At 40.5% G+C, this 17,436-nt stretch overlaps 1 protein-coding gene across 1 annotated transcript in view; it reads right to left on the reverse strand.

Moving 5' to 3' along the window:
• ADCY1 (adenylate cyclase 1) overlaps nt 1-17,436 on the reverse strand; it is a 162,655-nt gene that overhangs the window by 112,215 nt on the left and 33,004 nt on the right. Inside the window, exon 2 of the mRNA XM_053952726.1 lies at nt 5,335-5,484. Coding sequence (XP_053808701.1) covers nt 5,335-5,484 — 150 coding nt within the window. The remainder of the gene's footprint in view (nt 1-5,334; nt 5,485-17,436) is intronic.

Below are 17,436 nucleotides of genomic sequence, written 5' to 3' on the forward strand. Positions count from 1 at the left end.
GGACCTCCCTGCCTCAGGGGATGAAAAATTCCCCTGTGCTCTGTCAGACTTTTGTAGCGCAGATTTTATCACCTGTGCGCCGGCTTTTCCCTGAGGCCATCATCCTGCATTACATGGATGATGTGCTAGTTTGTGCTTCCGACTCGACATACCTAAAGGCAACACTGGACAAGACTATTAAGGCTATCAAAGCTGCAGGGCTCGAGATAGCAGAAGAGAAGATCCAACTCTCAGCACCATGGAGGTATCTCGGATTCCTCATCATGGGAAGGACAGTGACGCCACAGACATTGACCATTAATCCGAAGATTTCGGACCAAGGATCCGAAGACTCTGCGAGACCTTCAGCAGCTGTGCGGAATGATCACCTGGATCCGCCCTCTCCTGGGACTGACGACGGAGGAGCTGTCACCCCTCTTCTGCCTGCTTCGAGGCGATGGAGACCTCACCTCACCGCGCGAGCTGACACCTGCCGCGCAGGAAGCCCTGGGACGGGTTGCTGCTGCTCTGAAGTCTCGCCAGGCACACCGCGTGGTCCGGACCCTTCCCGTGAACCTGCGGTGTTGGGTAAGTGCCCCCACCTCCATGGACTTCTCTTCCAGTGGGATAGCAGAGCATCTGATCCCCTGGTCATCTTAGAGTGGCTCTTCCTACCACACCACCCCTCTAGGATGATCACGACCCCTGCAGAATTGATAGCCACTTTAATAATGAAGGCATGACACCACCTCCGAACCCTCGCGGGGTGTGACCCTGTGTGCATTTACTTACCTGTTACATTAGATCAGTTAGACTTGTTGTTGCAAACTAATGAAAATTTGCTCATTGTTTTGGACAGCTACCCCAGACAAATTTCGGTTCACTATCCTAAGCATAAATTGTTTAAGGATACCTTGCATTTGGCCCCAAGAATGTTTAAAAGTAAAACACCAATTCCAGGTGCTCTCACGGTGTTCACCAATGGGTCGGGCAGATCCCACAAATCGGTGATCACTTGGAAGGACCTGAAGAGTCAGAAGTGGGAGTCTGATGTCCAACTGGTTGAGGGTTCCCCTCAGATTGCGGAACTTGCCGCAGTCGTGAGAGCATTCAAAAAATTTCAACAGCCTCTGAATGTGGTCACTGATTCGGCCTATGTCACTAGGGTAGCAGAAAGGGCCAAAGGTGCCCTCCTCAAAGAAGTTTCAAACAAAAATTTATACAGCTTACTCTCTGATCTCATTTGGCTACTCTCCCACAGAGAGCAACCTTATCATATCATGCACGTAAGGGCACACATCGATTTACCTGGAGAGATCACTGAAGGTAATCAGAGAGTGGACCTCCTAGTCATGTCAACACAAATATCTGCAACGACTTCAACCACGTTACCAGACATACTCCGGCAAGCGCGGCTCAGCCATGCATTTTACCATCAGAATGCCCCGGCTCTTGTGCGACAATTTAAGATCTTGATAGCACAGGCAAGAGCCATTGTTTCTACCTGCCCGAGCTGCCAGTCTTTCGCTCTCCCTTCCCTCGTTACGGGGACAAATCCCTGAGGGTTGGGAGCGCTAGAGATCTGGCAGACAGATGTAACACACTTCGAGCCGTTTGGCCGGATGAAATACATACATGTCTCGATTGACACATTTTCCGGCGCAGTGTTTGCCTCCGTCCATGCAGGCGAAAAAAACAGGGATGCCATTAAACATCTTTTCATGGCATTCTCTACGTTGGGAGTTCCATCTCACATAAAGACTGATAATGGCCCATGCTATGCATCAAAGCGCTTCGGTGAGTTTGCGCAACAGTGGGGAATTTCCCATACCACCGGAATTCCCCACAATCCTACAGGACAGGCGATAATAGAGAGGGCCCATAGAAATCTAAAAAGGCTCCTTGAACAACAACATAACCCGGACATTACAGTGAGCCTAGCCGAAAGGTTATGTAAGGCCCTGTATGTCCTGAATTTTTTAAACTGCTCAGAAAGGGAGCCTGACCCTCCTATTATCCGCCATTTTCACAATAACACCAGAGCGCAAGTCACTGAACGGCCACCAGTCTTGATAAAGGACCCGGAATCCAAAGCTATCCAGGGCCCTTTCCCTCTAATAACCTGGGTGAGAGGGTATGCCTGTGTTTCTACAGATAAAGGACCAAGATGGATTCCGGGGAAATATGTCAAGCCCTTCGTAGAGGTGCCAGCTCAGCAAGACAACGTGTCCCTGGTGCAAACCACTGAGAATACCTCATTGCTGGACAGAGTTTCCACTGCCTGGAAGAGGAGGAGAAGAAAGACTGTTCCTCCCAATATCATCACACGTGTCATGATTACCCAAAGATACTTTCCCCCACTGAACTCTACATACCCAATTATCCCATCGCCCCCTGTGCCCTTTCCTTTCCCCTAACCTCCCCTTTCCCTCAATCCTTATCCCTTTTCTCTAATTTTATTTGGTGCTTATTTAATAAATAAAAACGGGGGAGGTTGGGGAGGGACCACTGAGGAAAATTTATCATTCAAGTTATGCTTTCTTTTATCACAAGACGCTGAGGATGACTGCCGCCTTGAGGACACCTCTGAAACATCTGATGCTCCTGATTGCCATCACCTGGCTGTCACCGGTCAGGAGAGAAAACATATGGGTCATGCTGGCGAAGTCCTTGAAGCAGGACAACTTCTGCATGGCCATGGGAAGTGTGGACAATCCGTTATCCACGTGCCTGGTAGGAGTCCCCCTGTCGCCAAACGACTATCCATATGCAGGAAAAAAACCTAATCCTGTGGACACCTGGGATGAGTAGACGAGGATTCTGCCATATGCACCACAGGAGCCCCAAGAATTAGACCTATTGGGCTCCTCTCAGGCAACATATTGTGTCAGGTTTAGGTACCAGCCCTCCCAGAAAGACTGGGATCAAATGGCTAAACTCCACCCTGCTGGTACCGAAGAAGTAAAAAGACACAATGTATCTCCCCACGACTGGAGATACCATGCAGCAAATTGATGCAATTACACCTCAACCATCATATCTAGGTCCTCCTCAGTTCTCAGGGTGCTCCCCAGGGGGGTTTTTCTCATCTGCGGCTACAGGGTGTGGGTAGGGATTCCCTCCCAAATCCCTGCAGCCTTGGCCAACTTACCACACTGACACCAAACAAAACCCAAATTTTAAATTAGAAAAATGAAAACAAATTGGCTTGCAAAAAGAGATCCTATAACCAATTTGACGAAAATTGTGATTCAAAAATTTACAACTGGGGAAAGATGAAGAGAGTCGTGGTATCCATATTTTTACTGTGCTATGCCGCAGCAAAGGCCCTCAGTGAGCTTTCTCACCTTGAGTGTTGGCTCAGTAAGCAGGCCAACGCCACGTCCGCTGCCCTTTCCGACCTGCTAGCGGACGAAGAAGTCACCAGGCACGCCACACTGCAAAATAGGGCTGCTATTGACTTCTTACTGCTCGCCCATGGCCACAGCTGTGAGGACTTTGAAGGAATGTGCTGCTTCAATCTGGCATCAAAGAGCACATCCATCCAAGCTAATATCCAGCAGATCCGAGAGCAAGTTGACAACATCAAGACTGAGACCTCAACTGTAGACCCTGTGAATGAACTGCTATCTCAATGGGGTGTCCCAGGGTGGGTTACTATCATCCTCAGGGGACACTTTTGGATCTTTCTGATAATGTTCATTATTTCGCTTGCTTTATTTTTGTTTAAACGTATGTTGATTAAAACATTGGGAAATGCTTATTTAATAAATAAAAACGGGGGAGATGTAGGAGGAGGGGTTGGGGAAGGCAGTCTAGGGTTGCCATGGGAAACAGCAGTTGTATGAGTTCCCCACCCCCTTTTGTAAGAGAATTGTACCCTCCCCCTGTCCTGTCAGTTATCGTTCAAGTCTGCCCCTTAGCCTAGAATCTCCTCTGTTCCATGTTTTCCCTTTGGTTCTTCCACCAAGAACACTCCTTTCCCTTTTCCCCACTGGTTAATGTTATATCTCCCCTCCCTTTAGCCTTTTCCCAATTGTTCCCTCGTATGCTAAACCCTCCTACCCTTACACAGTTAAGAGATCCCTCACCCTGCCCCTCGGGGCTCTCGGAATCTACCTCCCTTCTGCTTCGTGGTCTCCCTGTCTGCCCCTTCTGCGACCCTTCAATAAATGAGCAGGATTTTAGCAGCCCGAGGGTTGAGAGCAGAACGGGGTCCCTCCCGTTCTTCTGGTGGACCCTCAGATGTACCAGCTATCCGAGCTTCATGCCGAGAGGCTAAAAGCCCCCGCTGCTCGGCAGGTAAGTACATTTTTATAGGTTCAGAAAATTAGCATAATTGATAAAAAAACACCGATTAGGAGGACAAGTGGGGATGCAATTCCCCCTGCTAGTCCAAGCCCCTTCTTCTTCCCTTCAGCACTAGTTATACTTTGTCCATGAGATATATCTCAAAGAGTTGTTCTGAGCCTTGTTTCCTAGGAAGAACCAAGATAGCATGGAGCCTTGTATCCCCAGGGCTTGGAGCTCTGAAATTTGTTTTGTCTTTCTGCTTAGGGAAAGGCCATGGAAAAATACCGGGAAAACTAGCTACTAATACAATAGGTGACAGAGCTACAAATATATGTGTGAAGAATACAAAGTACATATAGAGGGGAAAAAAAAGGGAAAATCAAAATCGCATCAAGATCTGTGAGTAACAACAGTAAGGTCCGCAATAAAACATTTTCTTTGTCTATTGTTTCCAAATATGATTGGAAGGCTGACTGATAAAATTATATGAAATAAACTATCAAATAACTGAGGTGATTTTCGAGAAGAGCTACTGATTGCTATCTCAGTTATTATTAGTTGTACAAAAATATAATATATTCATTCTTGTTATCAATTATACTTACTCAGTTACCAGTGCAGCTCCTTGTGCCCAAAATGTTGACTTTTTTATCAGTGTCATGAAGGCAAATAAGTTATAGAACACTCAGAGAGAAAAAAAGCATTTACAGTGCATCTAACACACACCCAAAAACATCCATACAGATAAATAACCACAATCTTATATTGCAGAAGTATGTTGGCTTTGACTCAGCCCTAAAACAGATTCCTTCTGGCGCTGGAGCTGACAGTAGCTGTGGAGTCAGCCTGTACCTTCTCTGAGCTCTGCAGATGAAGAGTGAAGAGTGTGCAACCTCTGAGGAGGAAGACCTGAAGCAGATGGGGGAAGGCCGCACTTCTTATGTAATGGAAATGCACACATGTCCCAGCATATATTTGGAAACAATGTCCTAACCTGTGGTTCACATAACTACAGCCATCTCAGGAGAAACATAGACAAATAAATAAGGCTTAGAAACTGACCTGTTTTTCATTTTCATCCTCCAGTCTCAGCCTGTCCTCAATGCAGTTCCTGGCCTGAAGGAATGCCTTCCTCTGAGCCCTTTCTGTCAAAATCCTCACAAAGACCCCATACAAATTTACACTGACAAAAAGGATTGCATTGGCCACAAGCTGTAAGAAAGACAGAAAAATAAATGAATATTTTAAAATACAGATTTTTATTTTACATTTCTGCTCATCAAAGTTATATTAAAAAACTTGTTGAAAACTCTGCCTTGCTAGCCACATCACTGTTACCCCTTCATGCAGTGAAATAATTACAGCAGCTATCACCAATCTGGACAAGCAATATTGCATAATACAGAATTTTGCATCTGCTGGAGTTAATTTCTTTTAGCTTGTCATCTTCATTCAACATAATTTCTTTCATCAGCCCATTAGCAGATCTGTCCATCTAATAAGGAGAGCAATATCATCAGTATTTGTTCAAATATACCCTGAAAACTAAAATTGAATTTTCCTATTCCTTTGTAAAGTAAAGATATTATTGTATAATAATATTGATAATATTGACAATAGTGGAGAAGACAAGGACTGACGAACCTGTGACTGCAAAAAACATGTGCCTAGGTACCCCAACCATTTCTTGTTTGCACAGTAGGCCATTTCTTTTGTTTGCACAGTATAATGAGTCAAAGTGTGCCAACAATATAATCAAATTTTAAGAAAAATAAAACCACTGATATTGTTGTAGAGAATGCTTCCTAACACGTCAAAGGTTGAAGGCTTCATGGTAAGCCAATATGGTAAACAAAGATCCAAAATGACATCCCTGATGTTTTTGGACTTTGGGATATGTTCTACTCTGCAAAAATAAGCAGGAAATTTCTGATGTGCAGAACTAAAGGTAATAAACATCCTACCTCTGAATAATGGGAAGAATTGAAAGACTCATTCTGGGTCAGTTTTATAGACCTTCATGGATTCACAAGTCCTCTAATTTTTACCTTCAAACCTGGTTGTTATTGGTTAACAGGACATCAACAACAAATTCCCCGTGAACATTTTCACAGACACAAAATCCAAAGATAACCTGTCACAATAAAAGGAGCTGCGCCTACCATTAGTGTTACTTTTCCCCTCAGTTATCAAAAAAGAAACAATTACCTCACAAGAGCTAAAAGCAGTGAAGAATGGTGTTATAGCTTCCTCCCGAGAATGGCAAAATGCAGGTTCATCTGCATTCAGATGAATTTTAACCTCACAATCTCATATACCACTTACTTACATGCTACTTCAGATGACAATACAGATAGTAAAACTTTGAAGATGAAATGCAGTACATGAGCACATTATTTCATGATACAGGCTGAGCATAAACAGTCTGCAATTCCCATTCTGCTTTATTTTGATCACAGAGAACTGTTTGAGGTGTATCATTTTTTTTATCACAAGTTAACATCTACTAAAATGAAATGGCTGTAGAAATTCCAATGGAATCCTGTTTTTGGAGACATGAATATGACCACACTCACCTTATCCTTGCATTTTATCATGTCAAAGTGTTGTGACAACAGTATATTTTAAACCTAATTCTTCAAGTGCAATGGTATAAAAATAGAAAGGATTTTTAAAGGTTGTATTCAAATACAGTGAAGAGAGCCCACAGAATGAACAGAGCTGACAGTTACAGACAGTGCAACTACTTGACACTGTCCATATACAAAACAGCTGGTAATAACACAGGGTGAAGAGCTATCTTTTTGTGCTGATATCAGAGTGGCTCAAGACCTAAATAATTACCCCTACAGACAATACAAAAAAAGTCAACTCAGTTTCTGGATTTCAACTGGAAGCAGTAAAAGACCATATATTGTAACAATCTGCTAATTGTTCTGGGACTATCATTATGATTTCACTCAAGTAACAGTGATCACCTGGTCTAGGGGTAACAAGTAGGTGGGTTCCTGCTACTTTCAGGCTCAGCAGGGTAAGTCATTTTCTGACATGCTTTGAACAGTTTAAGATAAAACAGGCTTAGCTGTCAGCTCTGGCCTGCAGGGAATCAGGAAAGTGATAAAGCAAGTAAAAGATTCATAGATTTTAAAATGTGAGAAAAGAAAGTAGGGCAGATTGTCTCCTGAGGTAAGAGTTCCTTTCCTCCACAACCTGTTTCCACTTAATTACTATTTTTCCCCCAATTGCAACAAAATACTAGTCTTTCTCTCTAGGTTTCTCAAATGTGTGCCATTTTCTAGTCCTTTCATTTTAATATGTACCTCTTTACCTATACACATATATACATATATATTTTATATATATCTGTATAATGCATTATGTCCCATAATTCCAGGAAAGATTGTGAGACTTGCTGTTAAAACTAAGGAACACTGAAAAGGTACTAAGGCATTCAGAACTGCTGAAATATCAAGGATTTTCATTTTAGGTCATTCCTACATTATTTACCATACTACTGCGTAGTGCTCTTCAGGTTTCACCATCACTTTCTATTTATAGAACTGCCAGAAAACTATTTTACTTGATGCAACACAAAATGGTTCAAAGATCATTTTATGCTGCAAACTTTAAAACAATGTTATTCTTTCAATCCATAATGAGATTACAGGTCAGCCAGAATACAAATATCAGGCTCATGAAAGCATGTTTCCAAAATTATTTTTTGTCACTGTCAATGAATCTTGTATCATGCATTCTACCTATTATAGTATTTCAGTATCAACATTCTGAGCTTTAAGATCCTTAGTCGGTTACACTCCCTGCCAGAGAATGAATTCTGGCATGGTTACTTGTGTGAGGGTGTTATCAGAGGCAGACTTCCAATACAGCTAATCTTTATGGGCTGCCTAGAGGCTGGAACCTCCAGCAGCTGTTACAACCAAATGTCTGTCTCTCTCTCTCTTATTTATTTCTCCAGTGCATTTTTTTTGGTCTCAATTTACTTTTGGAAGGCAACTTGAACTGTGCAATACAATAACACCATGAAGGGGTGAGCAAATAATTCTAGCAGTAGACATATGTAACACGCATATGCATACACAGAGTTTGAGGAGTTTAATTAAATATCTCCTTTTTATTCCACAGATTCATCTCCCTCTTCTTGAGTCTCCCACAGAATTAGCTGAGAGACTCTTTGAAGAGTCTTTTGAAACTTTTTTCCCTATTCCAGATAGGGATTTATTCTCTCCTTTTTCTTTCAAAGCAAGAATGCTCATGTGTTCTTTCATGGTGCACTTGCTCTTTCTCAAATAAATGGTGAAAAATTCTTCTACATATTGTTATTTTCCTTTTGGGAGGACTCTTTACTCAGCAGATATTCTGTTCTCAGGTTAATAGTTGCATAGTAGATGGTTCAAAATTAAAGTTGGTTTTCACTGTGGAGTAGCCTTCTGTTCATACTACAAAATTATCTCAGAAAAATGTGGCTGTTTCAAAAAGATGTAAGTGACTTCTGGATCACAGAAAACCTTTTTACAAAGTGGTATTCATATGGATGGTTACTGAAGTGCCCAAATCATCATAGGCTAAATAATAAAAAAAGGAAAATTTAAGAGACTTCCCTCAGACTTTCATTGCGCTTTCTAAAAGGTAGACTTATGGTGTAAGTAGGACTTCAGTAGTTACCACTTCAAGAATTATAATTTACTAGCTAATATAAATATTTCATTTATTCTCAGAAGCATGAGTTCTCATGACAACTCATGAAGTATAGTGGAACATGTAGGAGATATGGCCAACATTTCCATATGAAAATCAAAATTTGCTGGAAAAGGAAAGATCTATGCAATTCCTGTATATCTTAATCCTTAGATACTTGATGAGAGGTATCTAAACTTCACTTCCAGTTTTCTCCATTAATTGAATTTTACTGCAAGTGATTTCTGTGCCATTATTGGTCGCTGTTGGTCCTGTTAGGCTAATATAATATTTACTCATTCTGTCAAATACTTTGAGATACAGCAGAAATACTTTCTGTCAAAATACTTTGACAATGTAACATTTACTCATTCTGTCAAAATACTTTGAGATACAGCAATGCAATGCATTACTTTAAAATATTAATATCTATTGTGAGGAATGTCTCTAAAGAAGGAGTCATGAACAGCTTATGAAAATGAGTTACTACTTCTATCACTAAAAGCCTTGAAAAGCAAGGCAAGACTGTGCTCTTTATGAAAATTGTTGGTATCGTGAACAAGAGTTTAAAAAAAAAAATAGTTTCTTCTGTTATGGAAAATACTACCATTAGAGCAGTGCTTTATTTACTGTACAGTGCTAGACTGTACAGAGGAGAATGCACAACCAGGTCTTGATTCTGATATGGTGTTGTGAAGTTTAGAAATTCATTTAGTCAACTCACTTTGAAACATTTTGAGCATGTTTAATTACTAAATCTGCTCCCTCTGATTGCTGAAGTAGTGTAAGAGAGGAAAGAGAACTTCTTAGTTCGTGACAGTTTCCAAAAAAGATCACCCTCCTACCTAAGGAGGCAGCTAAACAATTTTTATCCAAATAAATGTATTCCCATTTTGAATAAACATCCCCCTATTATTTTGGTAAAGTTTTGCTTCCAGCTGGCTTATGTCATATGCTAAGGAAATGCTGTTCTACTGTGCTATTCACATGGTTTCTGCATTCATTTGTAACCTCCTGAATCTGTAGCATACTCTAAAAGGAGATTAGTGAACAGTTCTTTCAGTGACAATGAGTGCAGGTGTCACTGTTGAGGAAAAGACAGTAGCACTGGAATGTCTATAACCATATAAGTAAAGAGAAATTATTACGATGTCAAGCATGCTAAGTACACTAACCACAGCCAGTTTTTCTGAAGTGTACACACACCATGTGTAATTGCAGAAATCCGCTTTGTGTCTCCCTCTTTGTTTGCACACCTGTTTGACCAAAGTAAAAGACACAATTTAAAAAAATAGTTTAAAGTACCTGCCATACACCTTTGTAAAAAAGTTCCCTCTACAAAATCAGAGTCACTGAGAGCCATCAAACACACCAGTCTGAAAAATTTTACTTTTTCCAATGTTCTCCAAAGGATATGCCCTTTTAGCTTGGAAGCATGCTCTGGAAGAAAAGTTAGTGCACCTCCCTCCCACATTATAGACTGTTGGCTGTTTATCTTGCCAAATCATTTACCTCTGAGATGAGGTAGCAGAAACTTATGATGGAATAGAAGAAGTAGAGCTGATTGAATCATATATTTTGAATCCCAAACCTTATGCAGCATTGAAACTTAAAAAAAATCTGATAAATGTAACCATGATTACATATATCTATTTTGATAAAGTTGCAAAATGGCAGCTTTCTCCTCATCAATACCCTTATTCAAGTATATGACGTGAATCTATGACATTAATTTTGGCCCCTTTTTTGAGATTCTTAAATTCTGTGCCTTTCTTAGTGAATTTCTGAAAGGAACTCACAATTCCATCATTTATACTTTTCCCAATAGCAATAAATGAAATCTTTGTTTTGATGTATCAAGACTTCTGGGTTTGGGTTGGGTTTTTTTTTTTGTTGTTGTTTGTTTTTTGTTGGTTTGGGTTTTTTTTGTTTTGTTTTTGTTTTCATTTGGTTGGGTTTTTTGTTTATTTTTTGGTGTTTTTTTTGCAGTTTGCTGTTTTTTGAGGGGTTGTTTTGTTATTTTCTTGTTAGAAAGACAGAAAGCAGCACTTATGCACAAGAACTTTTATTCTTTTCTGCTTTTTTAATGAAGAAAGAAAGCTGATTTTTAGGGAATTTGAAAAATACTATACTGTTGCATCCCAGGTTTGGGTTCAGATTAGGGGTTCTAATCTTAGTTAGCCAAGTACTGTGTACCCTCGTGCATCCCCTGTGTTTTCCCCCCCACCGCGGTGGTTAGCTCCAGGCTGCCTGCAATTGGAGCTTCCCCCTGTCACTCCTGTAGCCACTCCCTGCCCACTCCTAAGGATTCTGTGTCCGTCACCCCGTTCCCGCAATCCCACTCGCCCCGAAGCCCCATGTCCACCCCTGCCCCATTGGTCGCTGTGGCTACGTCATCGCTGCGGCACCTGCATTCACTGGCCAGGAGAGCTCCTGCTCTCCCTGTCCCACCCCCTATATCATCCCACTCCCCCCCACCACCCCTCCCCGGTCCCGTGGCCATTTTTGTCCACGTGAGGTTGGGAGCGGGCTGTGGCTTCTCCATCGCGGCTCTTGTGGCCATTAAAGCATCCAGCCGCCACGCAGACAGATTTGGACGTTTTCCCTGCCTCTTTGTTTCCTCCCTCACGCCGACGGCAAAGCATGAACAGCCCGCCCTGAGGCGCGGCAACAGAAGCGCCCGGGAATAGCGACAAGCGCCGGCCCCGACGAGAAGCCGAGGCGCCCAAAGCCGGGCACTCAGGAGCTGACCGGGCTGAGAAAAATTATACACTGTGACTCTATACAAAAGACTTACAGGTTACCTATAATAGAGCACTGATATATGAAATTTTAGATGAAAGAAATAACTGGATGGAAAATACAGGCTGAAATATCTTTAAGCACAACTTCTAAATTACTTCAAACTTTTCCAAATAATGAATGATTTCATAAAAGCTGTACTTCTGGAAAAAAAAAAAAAAAGACCAAAGCACACAGCAATATTCTTTTACAAATGGCTGGCAAAATTGCAACAGTACTATTTGAAACTTCCCAGTGGTAAGCACTGGGCTGTTGTACTTCAGATATTAAAAAAAATAATTAAATGGCATTATATGTCTCCACCTGATCCCTGTTTTTTATATATAATGAGTGCCTACTGCTATACATGTGTGTTATTTACATCATGTGAACAATATTAGTTATTTCTCTTGGTCTCATATTTGTATGCACAAAACCAACTGATGTTAATATGAACAATCTTCCCATATATCAAACTAGAACTTCAGATGGATAATTGGAGGTTACTTCTAGATAAAGCAAAAACTCTCTCCAAAGCCCACAGAAGTGGGGCTATTCAGAAGAGAAAATCTGAAGAACATTACATCTGAGGGAAAAATAATTTCCTAGTCATCCATATTACTTTCTGGGTATACAGGAGAACTGACATTCCACAGTTTTTCAGTATATGAGAGGCTATGAATGCCTCTCAGAGAAGATATGACAGATGTGACACCTCAGCTATAGGTTTTTCTTGCTTTTATTGTGTACTGCACTCAAGAGTGTGTAACAGGTTCACAGAACAACACATACCTTAAACACAATAATATGGTCTCAGTCACTTCCATCTGTGGAAAGTTGACACAATGAGCTACCCAAAAAAAAAGCCAAAATATTCTTGCTAATGCCTTATGTGTCACATCCCATGTACTTCTCAGTTCTGGGAAGATACAGGCAAACATTACTGAAATGGTTTAGGAATGGTATTCCTCAATTTAGTGCTCTTCCTGAAACACTCCAAACCATGCAAAAATACTCCAAGCCATGTGCAAGCTCTCTCACTCCCTCCTTCCCCTCTCTGTCGTCCTGCAGCAGCTGGAGAGGAGAATTAGAGGGACAAAAAGCAAAGATCGTTGGTGGAGATAAGAACAATTTACCAGAAACAGCAATGAAATAAGCAAGGGTAATAGCAGCAATATCACTGACAGAGTGTACAGGAGAGGCAAATGATTCACACACAATTGTTCACCACCAGCAATACCCTGAGCATGGGAATACTCCTGCCCCTGTAAATGATGGGAGGTGGTGTAGGATAACCTCTGGGTCCCAGCCATGCCTCTTGTGGCTACTGCCAACGTTAACCCTTTCCTAGATGGAACCAGGGCAGTTACATATATTTCTTTCCTGATTTAGCTGTTGCATTCTTTTCCAGTGTATTTTAAGCCATCACAGAACAAATAAGCCCTCAGCTCTTCAGTATAGTGGAAGTGTGCTAGTATACACTTCTGTACACTGGGAAGTTTGCTATGGGTTTGGGGGTTTTGGACATTGCAATTGCTCCCAAGCATGATGAATAGCTGCTATCTATCACAAAATACTTGGAATATGTTGCCAAATCCATTTAAAATAATTTCTATAGAAATTGTGGCCAATATTTTTATTTATTCATCCATGCTATTAACTTCACAGAGTCCAGGTCATTAGCCTCTGAAGTTATTCTACATCAACCCAAATTCTCAGCTTTCTCCTCTTTTCTTATTAGTTAGTATAATGCTATTTTGCTATTAGAGCATAGTGCAGCAGTCTGTTGTCCAAAATTTATTTGCATTTGCTATATGGACTACATGGTTCCTTTCCCCCACAAGAATTGATCTATCAGTTTTTTTAAGCTGCAGTAACTAAATACATCAAGACTGTGGGGATATACAATCCAAGCTAGTTTGAAACCTTTAGTGGTACCATAGTTGCTAGGTGACTGGACCTTCAGATCTTACGTGAAGTTTTTTTCATTTGAGTCCTGTGCGTGGTCGAGAAACAGAAGGTAGTGGCCTCATTTTGGTGTCTAGCTGCTGCAGACAGGAAGCATTTCTTATCTAGAGTACAGCTCTTAAGACTACAGATACAGAATGAGGCCATGGTTTCAGTTCAGCAAGCGTCTGTAACAACCTGAAGTGGAAGACTTCCCAGTCTTAGTGGGACAGCCTCTTTCCCGGCCTCTCTGCCATGCACCCTGCGCAGCCCATTCTGTGCCACACTTGGAGTGAGCTCGCTGTCGCCTCATGCTGCTGTGGCGTGATCTGGTTACACACATAAAATATACTCCACAATGTCCCCCTTGCAGGGCCTGGCTTTCTGAAGAGTGACAGTTATGTCTTGAGCCCTTGTATGTTCTGACAGCTGGAACACACTTCCAGCTTTTCACTTAGGCCCTCTCAGTCAGCAGCTTTAGTTTAGTTTTCAAAGCATTTTCTATGAAAACTCTAAAGTGCTATATGAAGTTTTGCCAATAAACGTTGCAGGGGCAGAGGGCTATTCTGCCAGCCAGTGATAGAGCTGATGACAAAACATGAGTTTTCTGAGTCTGAGATCTGTTCTCTTAGTGTTCAAGCTTGGACTTTTCAAGCCTAGGAACTGTGCTGCTGGGGATGAAATACTATCCCCAGGCATACTCTGTGCACTGCACAGGCACTGAACCATCTATCTGGTACTGAAATGGTGTTCTGTGCTGTACACAGGCTATTTCCAAAGAGGACTTGAATTTTGCAACTGGAAAGTTGGGCGCATAAAACCTGGGAAATGCAACATCAATCCCTAAAACCTCTAAGTGCCTTTTTTGAATTTAGCTTCATGGTACTTTTTCAAGGCCCAGGAGACAGCCATGGATACAATCGGGTTCCCAAGTAAGTGTGTGTCAGTTAGGTATGATTACAGACATATCACAAATGAGAAAATAAACACAGATTTAACTCAAGAAGCTGTCCAAACATTACACTGTAATGAAGTCATCGTCAGGAAATCATGCTGAAATGCATTACTTAAGATCCTATATTTACAAATTTAAGTAATTTTTGGTGACCCAAGCAATGTCAGGTACACAGTTCCATATCAAGCATGGAACTTCACATTTATTTCATGCCGCTAAAAAAAAGTTTGCTCCCAAAATGTCCAGAAGTATACAGACGTCTTCTAACAAATTACCTCTAAATTAAATTGAATGACTAAACTGTGAGGACTTGCTTCTCACTGGTGAAACACCTGGTCCTTTATGAGATGAATGAAGCCAGATGGAGGTAAAGTGAGGAAAAAGTGCATGTCCTGTTGCCCTGGCTGTCTGTGCACTGTTAAAATGAAAACATGACTGCATCAGTACTAAACTGATCTCAGTCAGTTTCCCCTTCCACAAAAAAGATTGCCTGCTAGACCTGACAACTGTCCTCTTGTCTCACTTTTTTTTGGTCTCCATGCAGACATTTGATGCAGTTGGTGAATGATGTCACTTCTGGTCAATTGTCCTGAAAAGATGAAAGTGTTTGCCTTGAGGAAATCATGTTCTATTACACAGAGCCCAGTTACTTTTCTCCCCATTGTGCTTTACAACTTGCAAGAGCTGTCTTTACAGATAATAAGATTTTCACTCTGCAGGGTCATTTAAGCTACAGTATCTTCTGTCAGTGTTGGCATTTGAGAGCTTTAATACTGTCAGAGTTGTACAGGAGAAGCTTAAGAAGAGATGAAGAATGTTAGCCATTTTCTTGTTCAACTTTGAAAATTATTTCTGTGATGAGATGCCAGCTATAAAATATGTCACTAAGAAACTGATTAAACAAGAGATTGCTAGGAGATTTAACAAAACAAATTCTGTTCACACTTGCACTTGATGGACAGATTGATTAGGACCACAAGAGAATATTCCTCAGTTTAATTATTGTAATTAACAATTTAATAAATCAGTAAATTTTTTTAGAGAGAAGCCAAATAAATTATAAAGATTTAGGATCAAAGGACCAAATCCTACTGATTTTCAGTTACTGATCCTAAAAATCAAGTTTATTGTTGGAACCTCTGTATGGTAATGATTAAAAAATAGTCTGTGTATGCTAAAAGATTGAGGCATGATTCCATGGTTGGGAGTTCGGGCAGCATTCCAAAGTGATTCATACAAACCTCATTGCTGGATCAGGACCTTAGAAATAGTCTGCCAATTTTGTGAGCAACAGAGTGTTTTGAAAGACATATCATAAGGGCACCAGACTAATAAATTCTTGCATTACATGATTGTCTTGTTGTGTGTACATTTTCTGGTTCTGTTTTAATGTAACATCATTTAAATGCAAAAAAAAAAAAAAATATTTTGGGAAGAAGTCAGAATATTGTGAATTCTAGTAATATAAAAACACTGAGTTGAACTGTGAAAATAAATTAAAGTATTTACTCAAAAACTTGAAGGTGTAACAGGATATAAATCAAGGGTTTTTTTAGGAGAAAGGAGGATTAAATGGCAGAAAAGGCAAAATAAAAAAAGAAAAAAGTAAAACAATGAAGTGGAACTAAAACATGCCTTCTCTGAACAGAAGAGTAGAAGAATAATAAGTGGGCTAAAATTAGAGATATGATGCCAAATTAGTACAGTTGTTAAGGCTGTGCTGTTTTTTTATTTTTCTTTTGTTTGATGTAGGTTATTTTCCTATTTTAATTTTCTTTTTTTTTTTTTTGCCAAGGTCATATTTTGGTCTGTCTTGTAAGAGAGGGCTTTGGACTATCTTTTGTTTAAATGAAAGAGACAAGTAAAGATCATAGAATCTCTTCTTTGAATTCTGAACAAGATGATTTTCTGGTTTCATTTTCTTGGGCTTCTATAGCTATCAAAATATGCAGAAACTCATGACAACTTTCATTTCATTTCCTCCTGCTTAAAAACTCTCTGGTGGGTCTCTTTTCTGCTTTGAATATCTTTTCAGTTCTGGTTAGCTTAAGGTTATCTGTCAAATTAAGATTGTACGATCTTAAGAGAAATGGTACTATTTCCATGTACATATTATAAAAAATTGCAAACTACAAAATTTTAGGCCCTGGAAAGGACAAGAGTGGCATTTAACTGACTTACTGAGTATTCTAAATATTTCTTTTTCTGCTCCAAAACCAATGAGAAAGGAGAGATAATATGTTAAGCCCTGAAGCAAGTTGTTCACTGGTAACAAAATAGTAAAAGTCAATTGCAACTACTGTAATATGTCATATTATGTCATATTATATCTTCCTTAACTGTATATAAATCCCCTCTTGCTGATTGCTCTCTTTATTGCACAAATAAAGAAATAATATCTTTAGAGTAAGACTTATACTTTACAGTGCTGCTGTACCTTTGCCTTCTTTTGGTACCAGGTTTGCTTGCTGTCTGACCTCAGAGCTGCAGAATAAATCCAGGACTGTGTTTGGCTATGTTTACAACAGCAAGCAAAATGCCCAACAGGTGTGCAGTTGGAAAGAGGAGGTGCTCAGGATGCTCACAACAGGTGCATTTTGGAAGAGGTTTACTTTGGCCAGCTCTAGTTTACCCAGTTTCCACTGCAATCTCTGCTCTTAAAGACTCAAGATGCATTACCAGAATACAGACAAGATATTAGGCTTTTTCTTCACCCTCACCCCCTTCCCAATACAGCAAAAAGTAGAGATCACTTTTAAAAAGATCCACTGCCCTACAAGTCTCAA

This window comes from Vidua chalybeata, chromosome 1, assembly GCF_026979565.1.
Source record: "Vidua chalybeata isolate OUT-0048 chromosome 1, bVidCha1 merged haplotype, whole genome shotgun sequence".
NCBI lineage: Eukaryota > Metazoa > Chordata > Aves > Passeriformes > Viduidae > Vidua > Vidua chalybeata.